The 19774-nt window shown below is 34.4% G+C and overlaps 1 protein-coding gene and 1 non-coding gene across 3 annotated transcripts in view; both read left to right on the top strand.

Moving 5' to 3' along the window:
• The window catches only part of LOC133184122 (uncharacterized), an 80959-nt gene that overhangs the window by 40046 nt on the left and 21139 nt on the right, over positions 1–19774 (top strand). For both annotated transcript variants that reach the window (XM_061318986.1, XM_061318985.1), the window contains exon 4: positions 9571–9724. In XM_061318986.1, the coding sequence (XP_061174970.1) occupies positions 9571–9724 (154 nt within the window). The remainder of the gene's footprint in view (positions 1–9570; positions 9725–19774) is intronic.
• Positions 14752–14824, top strand: Trnas-gga (transfer RNA serine (anticodon GGA)). Its single transcript has one exon. It is a non-coding gene; the product is annotated as a tRNA-Ser (tRNA).

Genomic DNA, 19774 nt, shown 5'->3' with positions numbered 1-19774 from the left:
TATACCCGAACTTTCTTTAGATAGTGCGGGTATAATAAAATCCCCTCTTATTAACACCAAGACATCAATTTAAGTCGTAAATACATGTTCAAAAAACTTATCAAGTTGTTATTTCCTTTGATAGACAAAAAATGCGATAATGCATTTTCATTTCTGGTGGCGACCGGAAGTACTGACAACGCAAAAAATGATGATGCACATATATCTATCACGCTTTATGATCTCTTACATTATGTATTTTTTGTTTAGTTGCTAGCATACATCTCAAAAAAAAAAAAACAAAAAAAAAAAAAAAAACAAAAAAAAAAAAAAAAAACAAATAATAATAATAATAACTAGATCCAATCTTGTTGCGAGCAACGAGTGGGTCTTCCGTCTGATTTTTGATAAGATGAGATAAGAATTTGACTGAGATTTTCGTTCAAATATAATGATATAAATAAATTGTTAAGACGAACAATTTTGCTTCAGTAATGTTTAACAAAATATTGATCATTAAAGGGTTATAGATTAAAGACTTTTGGCCCTTCTTGGTGACCTATTGCTATCCGTTTTTGTCCGTCGTCGTGCGACGTGTGTTGTGCGATGTGCGTTAGCATTTGAACATTTTCAGCTTCTTCTCTGAAACCGCTCAACCAATTTCAACCAAATTTGGCATATAGCATTTATGCGTGAAGGGGAACAAAAATTATGAATTTCATGGTCCCTGCCCCCCTGGGGCCTGAGGGGTGGGGCTAATACCACCAAAATTAATGCCATTTTTAAAATCTTTTTCATTACTCCTGGACATCAAGCAGTCAAACTGTTGGCATGATTGCATTGAGCCCTCTACCAAAATTGTGAAATTCATGGCCCCTGGGTCAGGGGTTCTGGTGCTAGGGTGGGGCTATATAGGTCTTATAGTGAAAATGCATTAATTCTTTGAAAATGTTCTTCTCTGCTCCTGGGTATTAAATAAAGTAATTAAGTACATAGTTATGATGAGCAAGAGTGCCTCTTCCAAAATTATGAATTTCATGGCCCCTGGGTCAGGGGTTCTGGTGGGCGGGGCTCTATTGATTATATAGTGAAAATGCATTAATTCTTTGAAAATGTTCTTCTCTGCTCCTGGGTATTAAATAAAGTAACTAAGTACATAGTTATGATGAGCAAGAGTGCCTCTTCCAAAATTGTGAATTTCATGCCCCTGGGTCAGGGGTTCTTGATGCTAGGGTGGGGCTATATAGATCTTATAGTGAAAATGCATTAATTCATTGAAAATCTTCTTCTCTGCTTCTGGGTACTAAATAAAGTAACTAAGTACATAGTTATAAAAAGCAAGAGTGCCTCTTCCAAAATTGTGAATTTCATGGCCCCTGGGTCAGGGGTTCTGGTGTTAGGGTGGGGCTATATAGATCTTGTAGTGAAAATGCATTAATTCTTTGAAAATGTTCTTCTCTGCTCCTGGGTATTAAATAAAGTAACTAAGTACAGGGTGTTTCATAATATATGTTACATTTTTAAATCTAAATATCTTTGTTACTTATCATTCTTTTTACACAAATCATATATGAATTTAAACGTCAATTCTTAAATTTTTATACTTGTGAAAAAGTTCGGGAAATCATAGCGTCATCATGGTTAATTGTGACATAAACTTCATTACCTTTAAAAATGGATTTAACTGATCGACAAAAAGCTGAAATTGTAAAACTCTATTACCAATATAAATCACCAAAAATCATTCAAAAAATAATGAAAGAAAATATACCAAAGGAAAAGAAGCTCTCTAGAATGTTTATCAGGAGGTTAATAACAAAGTTTGAGAAGACATGGACAGTATGTGATAAAAGACACAACAATCCGGGAAGACCAAGGACTTCAAGAACTGATGATTTCATCAGTAAAGTGGAAACTTTAGTTACAGAAACTCCTCAGAAAAGTGTTAGATGGATGTTTACGGACATTAATGCTGAAAACACCAGTATTTCCAGTGTGTACAGGACATTGAAATATGACATGAAGTTGACACCTTACAAGCTTTCAATAATGCAACACCTTAAGGAATCAGACATCCAACACCGACTTGAATTCGCAAGATGGATGCTTCAGCATGGAAATGACGTTTTCCAGAACATTTGGTTCTCGGATGAGGCACATTTTTACTTAGAGTGTGAAGTAAATAAGCAAAATGTGCGATATTGGTCAACAGAAAAGCCAGATTTTCACCAAGAAAGACCTCTTCATCCACAAAAGGTGACAGTATGGGCTGCATTAAGTAGTAAAGGAGTTATTGGACCCTTCTTTTTTGAAGAAAATGGTGAAACGAGTACAGTTTACTTACCTCCTCTTATTAAGAACCAAATTTCTACCTTCCTTGTGTAGGAAATATGACAACCTACAAACTGTTTGGTTTCAACAGGATGGAGCAACACCTCACACTTCATCTGCTGTTTTAAACTGGTTGGAGGAAACATTTGGTGACAGGCTGATATCCTACAGAACAGAAAGAGTATGGCCTCCGCATTCACCAGATCTGAACCCTTTGGACTTTTTCCTGTGGGGATTTCTGAAAGACAGGGTATACAGCCCAAAACCACAGACACTTGATGAACTCAAAAGGAGTATTAAACTTCACATGAGGAACGTATCAGTAGACATGTGTTGCAATTGTGTAAAAAATTTCAGAAAGCGACTTTCCCTTGTTGTTGAAAGGGACGGTGGTCATTTAGAACATTTAATGTAAAATTTGACGTTGTGAAATTTTACTCTAAAAAATGACGCAATTTAGAAATTTGATAAATCTGCATTTATGATTCATATGTCCTTTAAGATTTAACACTCATGTTCATCATTATTAACATTAAATCTTATGGATAGTTACGGATATTAAAATGTTAAAAACTTTTTCCTTTATTTATTTTCTGTCTTTGTCTAATTATAGATTCAAAATGTAACATATATTATGAAACACCCTGTACATAGTTATGATGAGCAAGAGTGCCTCTTCCAAAATTGTGAATTTCATGGCCCCAGGGTCAGGGGTTCCGGTGTTAGGGCGGGGCTCTATTGATTATATAGTGAAAATGCATTAATTCTTTGAAAATGTTCTTCTCTGCTCCTGGGTATTAAATAAACTAACTAAGAACATAGTTATGATGAGCATGACTGCCTTTCAGAATTTGTGAATTTTAAGGCGCAAGGGTCACGGGTTCAGGTGTTAGGGCGGGGCTCTATTGATTATATAGTAAAATTGCATTAATTCTTTGAAAATCTTCTTTTCTGCTCCTGGATATTAAATAAACTAAGTTCATAGTTATGATGAGCATGGTTGCCTCTTCCAAAATTGTGAATTTCATGGCCCCTGGGTCAAGGGTTCTGGTTTTAGGGCGGGGCTCTATTGATTATATAGTGAAAATGCATAAATTCTTTAAAAATCTTCTTCTCTGCTCCTGGGTATTATTCAAACAAAGGAAGTGCATGGCTATGATAAGGAAGAATGCCATTTCCAAAATTGTGACATTCATGGCCACTGGGTCAGGGGTTCTGGTGAAGAGGGGTGACTCTATTGATTATATAGTGAGAATGCATAATTTCTTTCAAAATATTTTTTTCTGCCACGGTTATAAAGCAAAGAAACAAGTGTATAGTTATGATGAGCAAGGGTGCTTCTTCCAGAATTGTGAGTTTATGGCCCCTGGGTCAGATGTTCTGGTGTACGGGTGGGGCTTTATTTATTTAATAATATAGTGAAAATGCATTTCTTTGAAAATCTTCTATGCTTCTGGGCATATTCAAGGCAAACAGAGTAAAAGATTTTATATGCAAAGGTACATGTATTTTTACGAGAATTTTGAACACCTGGCCCTGGGATCATGAAACATCTTAGGCTTAAGTCAAAATCTTCATGTTGTTCTAAAATGTTACGGAAGTCAAGCAGACCAAAATTAAATAATTTTCAATTTTGCTTTACAAAAGTGTTGTTATCTGCAAATTTAGAAATTAAGTCGACAATTATGAAACATTTTACAGGCGATTGAAAATTTGACTTAAGTCTAAGTTTGTTTCATGATCCTGGGGCCTGTACCATTTAGTCAAGTGTTCTGGTCCTGGCCAGGGCTTAATTAACTTTTATTCTGCTGAGCAAAGTTATTCCCCTTTGCCATTCACCTTTGATAATTAATCACTGTAAACAATGTATTTGAAAGGTTAATAGAGTAAGAGAACTATGCAAGAATATTTATTGTATAATACAAAAAGTACTTTCATAGTTTTAATGATCAGGTAGACTTGGAAATAATAGATGAATAAAACAAGACAAAAATAACATCTTTTTAAATGTTCTTCAAAGGCCAAGAGAGGCCAATGTGAGAAGTAATAATATGGGGTTAAAAAATAGACATTTTGTTAAGAGACTGCATGGTAATACATGTAGTGATAAATGGGGGACAGATAGATACTAGACCAATTATTTTGTTGGTGCTAATCATACTGTTTTTCTTGCTTTTGGGCAACAAAGCTTCATTTATCAGTTTATGGATCCTCTAATTTGTTGTATTGTACTCAGGTGACCGTTAAGGCCCTTGGGCCTCTTGTTCTTGATATCATCTTAAAGCTCTTATGATTTTGAACACTTTTTGTTCAACAACTATTCAGAAATTCTTTTTTGTTTTCGGAATATATGCAAAAGAAATATTAAGAGCCGGCCCTTCAAGTCCTAAATGGGGACGTCTAGCAAAAATTGAAAGATTGCATATTGTTCAGAATATTATTTTGAACGTCTTTTGTTCAATACTGTTTATCAAAATATTCTTCCTTTTCGAGATATATTGCGCCAAAGATTATGCAATCTGGCCCCTAATGACCCCTTATTGCGTAACGTATGATGTCAACATCATGTTACTTAGATAAAGAGTGTGAAGATGAACTATTTCGCTTCAGTAATATATTACAAAATATTGATCATTTATTGATTGTATACTTTTGGCCCCTCTCGGCCCCTATTTTAAGGGGTCAGACCCTTTTCCTTGATATCACCTTAAAGCTTTCATGATTTTGAACACTTTTTGTTCAACAACTACTCAAAAATTCTATTTCGTGTTCGAGATATATGCGAAAGATATATTTAGGGGCCAGCCCTTAAACTCCTTAATGGGGACTTTTATCAAAAATCAGAAGGTTGCATATTGTTTAGAACATGATTTTGGACATCTTTTGTTCAATATTGCTTATCAAAATATTTCCCACCTTTGAGATATAAAGCGTCAAAGATTTAGTATTCTGGCCCTTTATGGCCCTAATTATGTAAAATATGATGTAAGTATCATAATGTATAACTGTAGATTGTTATGATAAACATTTTTGCATCAGTAATGTTTTACAAAATATTAATCGTTAAAGAGTTATTTATTAAAGACTTTTGGCCCCTCTTGGCCCCTAATGTGATGAGTCAGCGCTTTTTCCTTGGTATCATATAAAAGATCTTGTAATTCTACACAATTTCTATTCAATATGTTTTAAGAAAATATTCATAGTTTTTGAGATAATTTAAAAAATGTCTCAAAAATTCACTTCTGATTCATGTCCTAAATTTCGACCCCCTACCGAGCTTCCATACTAGGCACTTTCGGAAAAATTGAAAACCCAGGTGCAAATCTTCAACATGTTTTCTATAATCGCCAAAAATTTCAACGCTCTAGCTTTTGCCGTTTTTACGTTTTTGTGCCGACAAAATGGCCATCTGAAAATCGATTAAAGGGCGATAACTTCCGACCGGAAGTGAATTTAGAAGATTTGAACAAAAATGGATCATCTTCAGATCAGAAAGCATTACCCCTGAAAATTTCATGAAAATCGATTGAACCGTTTGGGAGATATCTTCTGCACAAAAATTGTAAGTAAAAAGTGGAATAATAACTAGAAAGTCTGCTATTGCAAGCAATAGCATATGTCACTCCGATCTGGCTTTATTAGAAATGGTCTAAAAGTGTATTATTCTGTTCTATTCATAATAATTTTGATTTCCTCAAAAACTTCTTTTTCTGATTGATGAACATGAAATGCATCAGAACACAGATGTTTATACATGTAACTAACACTAGTATATACGGAGAATTAAATTGTATTGAAGGAATAATATCGCTAGTTTTTAGTCACAACTGATACCAGAAATAATTTAACTAAAACAAGTGGTTTATATTAAGATGAAGTAATCGTAAATAAGATGATTTACACACACGCAACAGAAAAAGCATCACGGCAGCGGAATATAAACTCGTATATTAGGGAAACTTGATTTACAAAAAGTAAATTTTACATCTCTGTTCATCAGTACAGAAATTCGGCGATTAACTAGTTGAGTCAAAAGCAAGCACGTTTTCATGGAAATTTATTTTAGGTCTTTAGTAGAATTAAAGTCGATCAGAGTTTGATTTCGGGTTAAGAGAAATATTTTATGTTGTTGTTATTCTGGGTGAGACGTGCGTGCGTGCGTGCGTGCGTGCGTGCGTGTGTGTGTGAGGGTGTGTGTGTGTGTGAGTGTGTGTGTGTGTGTGTGTGTGTGTGTGTGTGTGTGTGTGTGTGTGTGTGTGTGTGAGGGTGTGTGTGTAAGGTGGAGGGTAGTAAAAATGTACAATAACTTTTTTGACTTTACATTTAATAGTTAACAGGATTTTATTTGAAAACTGCATGTGAAAATAAAGCATTACTCAAGAAAAAAATTATCAGAGAAAAACGACACTTTTCAAAAACATACTTGCTGCATACACTATAAGGAATGTGAAAAATTGTGGTTTTAATATATTTTATGATAGTTGTGCAAGTTCATTTCAATTCCTTAAAATAAGGTAGCAATGCTCAATAAATGTATAACTTGTATATTTATACTGTAAAAAGAAAGAAATATCCTTTTCTTATAATTTCATAAAGTATTATCTGTTAATTGGATTTTAAAATACATTACATCATGTCATGAAATTGACATCAGAAATCAAATGGAAATTTAAATTTCTGTCTCTAAATAGACATTTCTTTTTTTCATCACTAAAGCAATACCCATTAGCTGAGCTTTGACAACCATCAACTGGTATCAGTCCTTTCAGTACTTTGATTAAAAGAAACTTCTGATAGCATACAATGGTCATGTGACCGCGACTTAATCATTTGTTTTTCACCTGGCGTCAGCGACAAACTTGGAAAAAATAAAATATCCCATGCACAACTAGGGTTGGTGATTATTATTTCTGTAAAGTTTTATGAATATTTTGGAAGCAATCTACGAGAACGCTCGAGTACAAAACTAAGGTGAACCAAAATACGACTTCGTTCCGGTGGCTGAAGCGATGGGCCTGCTCCAATTTTTTTGTGGAAAACAATTTGATCCAGTAGAAGGAATAAAAGTTTCCAAAAGATTGCTTGCGTACTTGCTGAGAAAAATAGAAATTAAAGAATTTTCACTTTTCGTCCGTTTCCATGGCAACGTTAGGAATTTAGAAAAAATTGAATGTTGACTGCAACATTCAATTTGCTGAGTTTCTAATTATAATTTATGTAAAGTTTCATCAAGATTGCCCAAGCCACCTCTGAGAACATATGTGGGCATAATACCTTTTTTTTCGTTCTGTTTCTATGGTAACTGTGTGCGGCCAATTCCAGGTTTTTTCAAAAATAGAAATCACTTTGAAACAATGCAAGGAACCATCCATTAAAGTTTCAAAATGACTGCTTAAGCAGTTAATGAGAAAATCAAAGATAAAGAATTTTCACTTTCCGTCTGTTTCCATGGCAACAATTGACAATCTGAAAATTTTAAATGCGAATCGCACAACTACAATTACTGATCATCATTTCTATAAAGTTTCATGATGAATGTTCAAGGGACCAGAGAGAACACCCCCAGACAAAATTCGTCACTTTTCGCACGTTTCCATGGCATCGGTAGCCATTTTGAAACTGAAAGTCTGCACTGCACAAGTACAACTAGTGATCGTCTTTTGTGGAAAGTTTCAGGAAGATTGTCCCAGCCATCTGCGAGAAAATTCCCGGACAAGGTTTTTAGGCGTACAATAGCAATATGTCGCCCGACTTCGTTCGGGGCGACATTATAAAAGTGAAAAAGAAACAATACAATAATAGAAGGGTCTTCCGTTGGAGACGGAAGACCCTAATAATAGAAAATAAATAAAAAAATAAAAAGGTAAAGAAAAAACTCAAAATTAAAAAAAAAAACTATTTTAAAATATCTCACAATCTTAAGCAATATGAATAATTAATAACTGAATCAAAAGTAGAACTCTTTACCCCCAGTTTTCTAAGAAAACCAAACTTCTAGACTACTAGACTACATGTATAAATTTAAAAACATTAAAATGTTCAAGTTCAAGTTGAAAGTATAAAATTCAAATTTATACATCAAAGATGGTTTGGTTTGAATAGATGTATATGATATATTTTTCGTATTATCAGGGACGTATAATACGTCCCTGATAATTCAAGTATATTGTATAGTTGCCATATAGATATAAAATGTTATAATGCTACAAAATGCATGCAATACGTATTCATCAATATTGTACAACAACTTAAGACATTTTCAAAATCCCTCTGATTCATGAAGATGTGTAATCTTTGCATATTTGAGAAAAAGTAAAGATTAATTTCAGTGGATAATGTTTAGTCATCCAATAGCAAAATATGAGTACCTTTTATAATTACTCATTGTGCTTAAGTAAATTTTAAAAGAAGTTTCCGTGAGTGTAATAATTGAACTTGAACTTGTCTAATTTGCTCTTTCTATTTCGACATCAAAACTCAAATAAACGGAAATACATTGAAATTCATTGATGCGTACACGAATAGGCTGATTAAATGTGACGTTAGGATCTTCAGCTTCATTCCTTGACCTTTCTTATAAATCGTTGTTTCTGGTAATGAATCATATTATTATTGCAGCGGACCGGGCTGGTCTATACATATAACTTTAAGTTTTGGTGTATAGGATTGAGGTGGGAGAAGTTAATTCAGAATTAAAGGTTAATAACTATACATTAAAAAGATTATACATCAGAATGTTCTTTCCCTTTATAAATTACGAGATACATAATAAATTTACTTCCATCAAGTACATCTTTAAAAATATTTTTTTTTCATATGTTAAATGTTGCTTATCATTTACTATTGACAAAACGACAGGTCCCCTTTTTTAGAACATTAAATTTTACTTATCGCATAAAAACATACGTCACACAGTTTGTGTTTTATATTCATTAAGTCAAAATATATTTTGATGAAATGTGATACATGTGTCTGATTCTAATTAAAATTTTATGCAGCCAACAGTTACTTGAGGAAATGATAAAGTTTAAAACGGTATCGTTTTGGTTGAAATTTGCAGAAACCTTTTTTTTTCTTTTTTTTTAATACCAAAAATGGATTGGTTTACTGCTATTGAATCAGTTTAGTTCTAAATGTGAGAAAATTCCACATCTTGCTTAAATTAAATACAGTCTAGAATCCTTTTTTACTGCTTTCAAATCCAATTTTAAAAAATTCATTAGCGTCAAATATGGTATAATTATAATTTTACGATTTCAGTCAAGTCAATGCGTTTGTACAACTTCTGAAAGTAACGCACGAAATCCTTTAGGATGTACTGACCAAATATTAAGGAAAAAAGAAACACAAATGGACTTATACATCGACAGAGGTTTTTTGGAATACAGTAAAATAGATACAGACAGTATACAAGGTAGGAAATACACATGTACAGAATGCATCTATATGTGGATAATTACCCACTTCATCCTTTATTTCAGAGCAAACATAGAAACCATTTTTGTTACCAGGATAATATGATCTAAACATAAACATAACGTGTTGATACTTTAAAAGTGATGCCTGCTGAGGAAAAGGGGGTGCTGGGGGTACTTGTAAACTACGGGAAAGAGCCCAAAAGGAAACGAAAACAAAACAAAATTAATAAAGAAACGAAAGAAAAGAAAACAAAGAAAAGAACAAACGGAATAAAACGAAAAAAAGATGTCTGCTAATTATTTGAGGCAGTAGGGTTGAAATAAGCCATTTTTCGCATTACGAAATTGCCAAAAATTTAGAGAAAGATTCTAACCCTTTCCGAATTTTAGCATTTTTTTTTCTTGCTTGTCTTTTTACCCCCCCCCCCCCTCTTCATTTGACGTTGCTAAGGGCATGTCTTGTGTTCATGTCTCTCACACTATGATTCTTGAGAAAATAAATCACTTATTATGGTTTGTTACCGACTTTCTCAGAAATATATCGGTTGATCAACTCCATAAATTACTGTAGACAGTCGGTAACAAACTTAATAAGTAATATTATCAATAAAAGTATATTTTAAACACGTACTACGACCAATTTAAATAGGTATCGGAACGGGTAGAGGGATGGAATGGGGCCTAGTCCATCCCCCTCTTTATTCCGAAAACTTACTTAGCCCCTTTCCCACTTTTTATCGCCAAATGTTCATTCATTAAAGTTAACTCCCACCCCTCGACACACATTCAAACACACCCTCTCACACACCCTCACAACACACAAACACTTCTAATTTTTTTATGCCCCCCTATCGAAGATTCGGGGGTATATAGTTTTTGCCCTGTCCGTCCGACTGTCTGTCTATCTGTCTGTCTGTTTGTCTGTTTGTCCGCAAAAACTTTAACATTGCCCATAACTTTTGATTGGTTGGAGCTATGGCTTTCATATTTCACATGTGTATTTCTTGTGACAAGACCTTTCTTTGGGTAACACCATATTTGACCTTTTAACCTTGACCTTTGAGTTTGACCCAGTTTTGCAAAATTTTACCCAACTTTAACCTTGGTCATAACTTTTGAACAATTGGTGCTAGGGCTTTCATACTTCAGATGTGTAATTCTTGTGACAAGACCTTCCTTTGGATACCAACAACTTTGACCATTTGACCTTGACCTTGGAGTTTGACCTACTTTTGAAAAGACTTTAACATTGGCCATAACTTTTGAACGTTTAGGGCTAAGGCTTTCATACTTCACATATGTAATGCTTGTGACAAGACCTTCCTTTGGATACTAATAACTTTCACCCTTTGACCTTGACCTTTGAGATTGACCTACCTTTGAAAAACTTTGACCTTGGCCATAACTTTTGAACCCTTGCAGCTAGGGCTTTCATACTTCACAGATATAATCCTTGTGACAAGACCTTTCTTAAGATACCAACAACTTTGACCCTTTGACCTTTACCTTGGAGTTTGACCTACTTTTGAAAAACTTTAACATTGACCATAACTTTTGAACTTTTGGTGCTACGGCTTTCATACTTCACAGATGTAATCCTTGAGACAAGACCTTCCTTCGGATACCAACAACTTTGACCCTTTGACATTGACCTTAGAGATTGACCTTTTTTGTAAAACTTTGACCTTGGCCATAACTTTTGAACCGTTGCAGCTAGGACTTTCATACTTCACATATGTTATCCTTGTGACAAGACCTTTCTTTGGATATCAACAACTTTGACCCTTTGACCTTGACCTTGGAGTTTGATCTACTTTTGAAAAACTCTGACCTTGGCCATAACTTGAGAACGGTTGATGGTAGGGCTTTCATACTTCACATATGTAATCCTTGTTACAAGACCTTCCTTTGGATACCAACAACTTTGACCCTTACCTTTACCTTGTAGTTTGACCTACTTTTGGAAAACTTTATCCTTGGCCATATCTATTGAACCGTTCGCGCTAGGGCTTTCATACTTCACATATATAATCCTTGTGACAAGACCTTCTTTTGAAAAACCTTAAACCTTGGTCATAACCTTTGAACGATTGGTGCTTCAGCTTTCATATTTCACCAGTATATTTCTTGTGAGAAGGCCTTTCCTTAGGCTCCATTAATTTTGACCATTTGACCTTGACCTGGATGTTTGACTTACTTTTGAAAAAACTTAAACCTTTTCCATATCTATTCAATGGTTGCTGCTAGGGCTCTCATATTTCACAGGTATATTCCTCGACACAAGACCTTACTTTGGGTACCAACTATTTTATTTGCATTTGAGAAAGTTTAACCTTTGCTATAAGTTGCCATACGGGGGCATCAGTGTTTCAAACACATCTTTTTATCCAATTCCTTTGTCTAAGGTGGCATTCAGAAATCGACAAATTTGAATATGAAGTGCATGAGGGACATTTATCAAATTTTACAGTTACTATATACATTGTATACTAATACTTTAAAATATCATGAGTGTCGCGTGTGAACTTCACAACAAAAATGCACAAAATTTGCATATCTAAAATTAGAAGCACCTGGAGACTTGATCTGACTCAATGTTCAAATCAGTTAGCCAAAAAAAGCATTTTTTTTTCAATTAAAAGATTTTCGAAAACGTTAGCAATAAAAGCTATAACGTATCCTACCTTCATTTGGATACTAAATCCAGTGTCGGCATACAATGTTAACGACCAGATTTAGCTCACCTCAACGGTTGGGATCTTATGTAATAACGTCGGTGTCGGCATCGGCGTCCCAGGTAAGTTCTTTCCAAGCGCTGCATTTCATTTCCGGAATTTTGCATTGCATTTCCGACAGGTTTTTTCATTTCCGACAGTTTTTATTTTCATTTTCGACATTTTTTTTTTTTTACATTTCCGGAATTTTTTGAGGGTACATTTCCAGCAATATAATGTTAACCAAGTTGGTGGAAATAAAATTTAAACAGGATATAAATATTACATTTATTTCAAACCACATTTTCCGAATGTAAATATTAAAATACACTGTACATGTATATAAATGTAGCGTCTAGTTAAAAGTTTTGCATGAGTTGAAAGAGCATGCAATTTTTGTTCACCAGATATAATGTCCACTGAATTTTATGTCGCTGACTGCACCGAATTTATGTTCGAAATCAATATCTTATTCTTTTAAATTTTTTTTACAAGAAAAGCTTGAATTCTGTTTTCATTGCCGGAAAAGTTATTTATGATAAATGTCGGAAAAACTATAAAATGTCGGAAATGAAAACTATAAAATGTCAGAAATGAAAAGTTGCAATTTTTTTAAAATTCCGGAAATGCAATGTAACCCTTTCCAAGTATGTCTATGCCTTATATTCAGGCCCGTAGGAAGCCATTTCACTTTTTTTTTGGGGGGGGGGGGCACAACCATACATTTTCATTTGAGGGGGGCACTATCAAATAAAATTCCTTGACAAGCAAAAAAAAGGTCATCAGACGTTATTATTGAGGGAGCACAAGCATATAGTAGCTATGTTTTCTGTAGTTTTCTGTATATCGGCAAAATTATTGGGGGAGGGGGCACTTTTTCAAACTGTTCGTTAATATACCCGGAATTAAATGCAAATACTAAAACCCGATTGAAAATGACACATTCTATCCATTCAGACAGTTGTAAATTCTAGAGGCATTCCGAGAAAATGTTCTGAGATAATTGCAGTTTACGAAAAATCTGTAAAAGTGTTAAAAATCATGTTTTAGGAATTATTTGCAAGATGTGAGGGTTTTACAATAAGTAATCAATGTTCCGAGAAGTCCGGTGCACAAAGATCGGTAGGTGCAGTGTTATTTTCAAAGAACAAGCCATGTAAACAAGCGAGTTGAGCAGACGCCATTACGAATCCTGCATACCTTTACTTTTTTAAAATATCAACAGGTATCATACATATTTATAAACCAAGACTCAAGTACCTGTGTTGTTGGTAATTATATAAGTAAGACCATATGATCAAATCACATAAAATTTTGTAGCGACAGCTGAGTGCTAATAAGCGAGTATAGAATAAATTCCGGGAAAAATTTGTCCCGTTGTTCCCGCTTTATAATTAGCGTAAATGATCAAAGGCTCAAGATAATTTCGAGTAAAAGAAAAAAGGTCAATTTTGGAATTGATTTCAGCATATCTTGGGAAGAATACGAAATTTCGGAATGAACTTCGGTAGTACTGTAGATTGTTTATATGTGAATAGATATAAACAGAAAGTAAACTTTTAGATCATTTGATTTAAACGTATTTCATTGGCGAACGTGGGTACCCTATGTAAGGAGTTCCTTACCTTAACCTTTTTTAAAACCTCAAATTGTAAGTTGGGTTAAAGCGATCTAAGGGCCTGTGGGTCAAATTGAATATTATGCCGTATTTTGTATGTTATGCGTAGCGATACACAAGTTTATGCAGTAGCGAACTGGTTTGTTGACAACTGTTGTTGGGAAGTCCAATCAACTACAAGGTCAGAGTTCCAAACATTCTTGGTTATTGTTTAATCTGAATTTCTACAGACCAAAATTCCTAAAATATGAATGGTACTGGCACAGAGATGTCAATTACAACACCCCATATTTTCCTAGTTCAGTATCGAATCAAGCGCCCTCTTCTGTTGCTGATGCAATAAATCAAATTGGCTGGTCGATATTATTATTGGAATATGCTTTAAAGAAAAGGCTTAATGAAAAATCATTGTTCCATCCCATTAACTGTAATATTCATGCGTCTTGGTGACAGAAATTTCTTTCAGAAAGAAAATTATTCAAAAGTCTCTGTAATATTAATTTAATACAGCTTTTAAGGACATTGGCAAGTCAGGGTTTTCCGGAGACAAAAAGGTTTAATACATGTTTCAAGTTTCAAGTTTTTTACTTATAAAATAGTGATTGAGAGTGATCTCCCGTGTAGAATTCTCTAAGCGGTGAAAACCAATAAAGCATACCTGTGTGGCGGTCGGACGGTATCGATCGCCGGTGGCCAGATAGCTCAGTTGGTAGAGCACCTGACTGGAGATTCAGGTGGCCCGGGTTCGAATCCCGGTCTGGTCCGCTGCATTTTTTCTCCTCCCCCGTTACATTTGATCAGAACCTGAATTTAGCGAAGTCATGGTTTCTATTCAGATATCCTGGTCACGCGGCACCAAAAATTATGTAAGGGAAATGAGCTACATCACCCAATATGAACTCTACTAATCAACACTCTAGAGTTGAACTTAAAATAATAATGCTAAATCTGGACTCTAAAAATATCTACCCAGAAAATAAACAACACCAAAAATAAATAAATAGTAAATAGTGGTTCTAGGAATTATACCTGTTATCTACAAATCCCTAGACCAGGCTGGACTTGGAAAGGGGAAACTAAGTAAACTCTATAAATCCTACATCCTGTTTCCTAACAAAAACCTAGAACTTGTGAAAAACGTGAAACTAAAGCTAGCTAAGACCTAGAGTACTGTTAAACCATGAGGTTTTTCTTAGCACTCTAAGGTACTTATCAAATAGTGCTCATAAACCATTAGATTTTCTTAGCACAGTAAAGAGGAACTACCCATGAGGTTGTGTTCCCCAATCCAAGTGAAGAAAACTAAACGAACACGGCTTTAAATACCCTAGCTATAGGCCCAAAAATAAAAGCCAATAAACATCAAAGATCCTACAACTTACTTAACCAATCAGAACACAGCTACCAAAAGTACTATGGAAAGACTCCCAACATGGATGACACTTCCTGTTTAAAAAGTAAAAACATGTGGAATGTCAACACATGTCCTAACTTGTAAAAGACAAATAATAAAGGGGTTTTAGCTAAGTAACAACTGAAAACATAAGGTTAATATAATTATCAGACTGAAATACCAGCAAATACTTGCAAAATATAATTTACGAAATGAGGGCTATGAAATAGAATTCTAAACCACTATATTCCTCCCCCCTTAAAAAAAAAACACAAAAATTTACAATAAAATTTTGTTTTCAAAACAATAGACAAATGTTAATGTCATTGTCATTAATCAAAGTCCTTTGGAGGTTCCAGGAATGGTCTCACAGTGAGAAATCTAACAATCACACAACTGCTGTGGTCTAGTCTTTGTCTCGCAATATATGGATGGCTCAGGCATAACACATGGTCCTGGCGTGTAAATAGTACTGCGGCTCATCTGCACAGTCTCTTCTGGATCGTCTACTCCTCAAGAACATCAGCTGTCAACTTGTGCGAGAAATTGTGTAACAAGGATTAGAAAAGCATCAAATCAAATTAATCACCATCAATGCAAGTTCTGGAGTCATATCTCTAAGAAAATAACTTTTCAAAATTAAAATCTTAAATTATAAGACTTTAAATAATATCTGAATATATGGAAAGTTAATCAATATAGTTATCTAACAAATTCAGAATCCACTGAATTAAAACTAAAATGTTATCAAGTAGTACACATACTTATAACATACGCTAAACAAGGGATGACTATGCATCACCTTCCATAGATTAACTATATGAAAAACTTATGTGTTGATTTCCATCTACGGTCAGTATTAAACTAAGAATACCAAGGTCTCAATGATTCATATCTATTATTACTGTAACTGAATACACCAAAAGATGTGAAATATACTGTTTTGACTTCTAGATAACTATAAATTATTGCCAACTACCTTGTCTTATTAAATAAATAAAACATCTATCATTGACCTTGTATCTACTAAAGTCAAACACAGTGCTAACTTGATTATTATTCTCAAGAAAATAAATGACTACCAAAAACTAAATCATCAATAAGTAATCAAGATTTACTTTAACTAGACTGAGATATTTCAAAAATTAAATATCACTTGTCATCAATACAAAAGGTCAACCCAAACCTTTTATATATCATATTATATAGAATTCAAAAATAAAAATAACTATTTACATAGGCATTTAAAAAAAATAAAATAAAATGCCTAGATGCCTGGTCTCAAGGAGAGTAGATAACAGGGGGTTTGATTGTTCTACCCCACCTTGACTGTCTAAGGGGTTCAGGACTAGGTAAATTAAAAACCGGAGGAACAGTCTCCTCAACTTCCTCTTGATCATTAAAATCTACAGGAGTATTATCTACAGGGGGTTCTAATGACTCGTCAAGGGAATTAACTACTGGTGTCCAGTTTCTGAGAGGTAAAATGCCTTCATAGGGTTTTAACTGATCTACATGTACCACAATGAGAGGGCTCTTAGGGTCTTTTTGAATTTGATAAGTCACATCAGTGATCTTCTTAATAACTTTATATGGCCCTGTCCATCCTTATCCTAACTTAACACCAGCTGAGGGTGGGTACCACCTCCAGACAAAGTCATTTTCTGAAAACTCTCTAGGTTTTAATCCCCTATCATAGTATTTCTTCTGTTTTGATGCTGCCTGTCTAAGATTTTCAGACACAAAATTGTAGGAATCAGATAAAACTATTCTTAACCACTCTACATATTCTACAGGGCAAGTAGGAATAGGTGAAGAAGGAGGATTCCCTAACATAAGATCAACTGGGCTCATAATTTCATGGCCAAACATGACTAAATTATATTTTGCAAGTATTTGCTGGTATTTCAGTCTGATAATTCTATTTACCTTATGTTTTCAGTTGTTACTTAGGTAAAACCCCTTTATTATTTGTCTTTTACAAGTTAGGACATGTGTTGACATTCCACATGTTTTACTTTTTAAACAGGAAGTGTCATCCATGTTGGGAGTCTTTCCATAGTACTTTTGGTAGCTGTGTTCTGATTGGTTAAGTAAGTTGTAGGATCTTTGATGTTTATTGGCTTTTATTTTTTGAGCCTATAGCTAGGGTGTTTAAAGCCGTGTTCGTGTAGTTTTCTTCACTTGGGTTGGGGAACACAACCTCATGTATAGTTCCTCTTTACTGTGCTAAGAAAACCTAATGGTTTATGAGCACTATTTGATAAGTACCTTAGAGTGCTAAGAAAAACCTCATGGTTTAACAGTACTCTAGGTCTTAGCTAGCTTTAGTTTCACGTTTTTCACAAGTTCTAGGTTTTTGTTAGGAAACAGTTAGGATGTAGGATTTATAGAGTTTACTTAGTTTCCCCTTTCCAAGTCCAGCCTGGTCTAGGGATTTGTAGATAACAGGTATAATTCCTAGAACCACTATTTACTATTTATTTATTTTTGGTGTTGTTTATTTTCTGGGTAGATATTTTTAGAGTCCAGATTTAGCATTATTATTTTAAGTTCAACTCTAGAGTGTTGATTAGTAGAGTTCATATTGGGTGATGTAGCTCATTTCCCTTACACATGTATGTTACAGAGGTAAACAAAAGCACGTGTACTTCTTTCAACGGGTAGAATCATCTATACAGCAAGAAAGAAAACTAGTAATGGCTTTGTTGTACATTGTATTCAGGGACAAACAGCCAACAGGTCGTCATTTACCATAATTATGCTCAGTATGCTGGGAAGGTAAAAGATGTGACATATGCTGAAAGACCATGCTGACTGAGAACAGTTCTTAGGTTGTGTGAAGGAATCAGCATTTATTACCTATGAATAAAAGTTAAAAATAAATCCATGCCAATATTTTTATGACAATGTGTTTCAATCAATTCAGTCAATTACATGATAAAAACAAGATGTGTTTGTGAAACACTGATGCCCCCGTATGGGAACTTATAGCAAAGGTTAAACTTTCTGAAATGCAAATCTAATATGTTGGTACCCAAAGTAAGGTCTTGTCTAGAGGAATATACCTGTGAAATATGAAAGCCCTAGCAGCAACCAATGAATAGATATGGAAAAGGTTTAAATTTTTCAAAAGTAAGTCAAACATCAAGGTCAAATGGTCAAAATTAATGGTGTCTAAGGAAAGGCCTTCTCACAAGAAAAATACTGGTGAAATATGAAAGCCGAAGCACCAATCGTTCAAAAGTTATGACCAAGGTTTAAGTTTTTCAAAAGTAGATCAAACTCCACGGTCAAGGTCAATGGATTACAATTGTTGGTATCCAAAAGAAGGTCTGGTCACAAGGATTACATATGTGAAGTATGAAAGCCCTAGCACCAACGGTTCAATAGTTATGACCAAGGTTAAAGTTTTTCAAAAGTAGGTCAAACTCCAAGGTCAAGGTCAAATGGTCAAAGTTGTTGGTATCCAAAGGAAGGTCTTGTCACAAGGATTACACATCTGAAGTATGAAAGCCCTAGCACCAATTGTTCAAAAGTTATGGCCAAGGTTAAAGTTGGGTAAAATTTTGCAAAACTGGGTCAAACTCAAAGGTCAAGGTTAAAAGGTCAAATATGGTGGTACCCAAAGAAAGGTCTTGTCACAAGGAATACACATGTGAAATATGAAAGCCATAGCTCCAACTAATCAAAAGTTATGGGCAATGTTAAAGTTTTTGCGGACAAACAGACAAACAGACAGACAGATAGATAGACAGTCGGACGGACAGGGCAAAAACTATATACCCCCGAATCTTCGATACGGGGGTATAACAATCAACCAGTCTCGAGACCAATTTTAGCTGTTAAGGGACGCAACTCAAAAATGATTGTCGGTGCCAATATATCCATGTCTTGTCTCTGTATATACATTTTCAGCCGAAATATCTAGAAGTCATAGGAAATGAAGATACAATAATGTATATAATACAAAAACTGTACGAAATAAATGGCTTTTGAAGAAATATTATGGTAAAAAAAATTATGTAAATCCCTTTAATCAACATTTTATATAGGAAATGCATTAAGAATTGTAAAAACACTAATTTGACAAAATCTAAAAAAGAATGTTGGATTGGTAGGTAAAACGATCCAGAATATAACCTGTTTAGTACATTTAAACCTACTCAAAAGTTCTTGAAAAATACTATACAATAACCAGGGACCTTGCCAATGTCCTTAAGGGGCCTGGACAAATTTGTATGGAACGCCATAGCTGTCTTAAGGTATGGTACATGATATTACATGGTGTGTTCTGTATAATAAAGGGTTGATTCAATAT

Source organism: Saccostrea echinata, unplaced genomic scaffold (assembly GCF_033153115.1).
Source record: "Saccostrea echinata isolate AGI-Se365-2 ecotype Australia unplaced genomic scaffold, CSIRO_AGI_Sech_v1 ptg000010l, whole genome shotgun sequence".
Lineage (NCBI taxonomy): Eukaryota > Metazoa > Mollusca > Bivalvia > Ostreida > Ostreidae > Saccostrea > Saccostrea echinata.
This window is presented reverse-complemented; position numbering and strand designations above follow the sequence as displayed.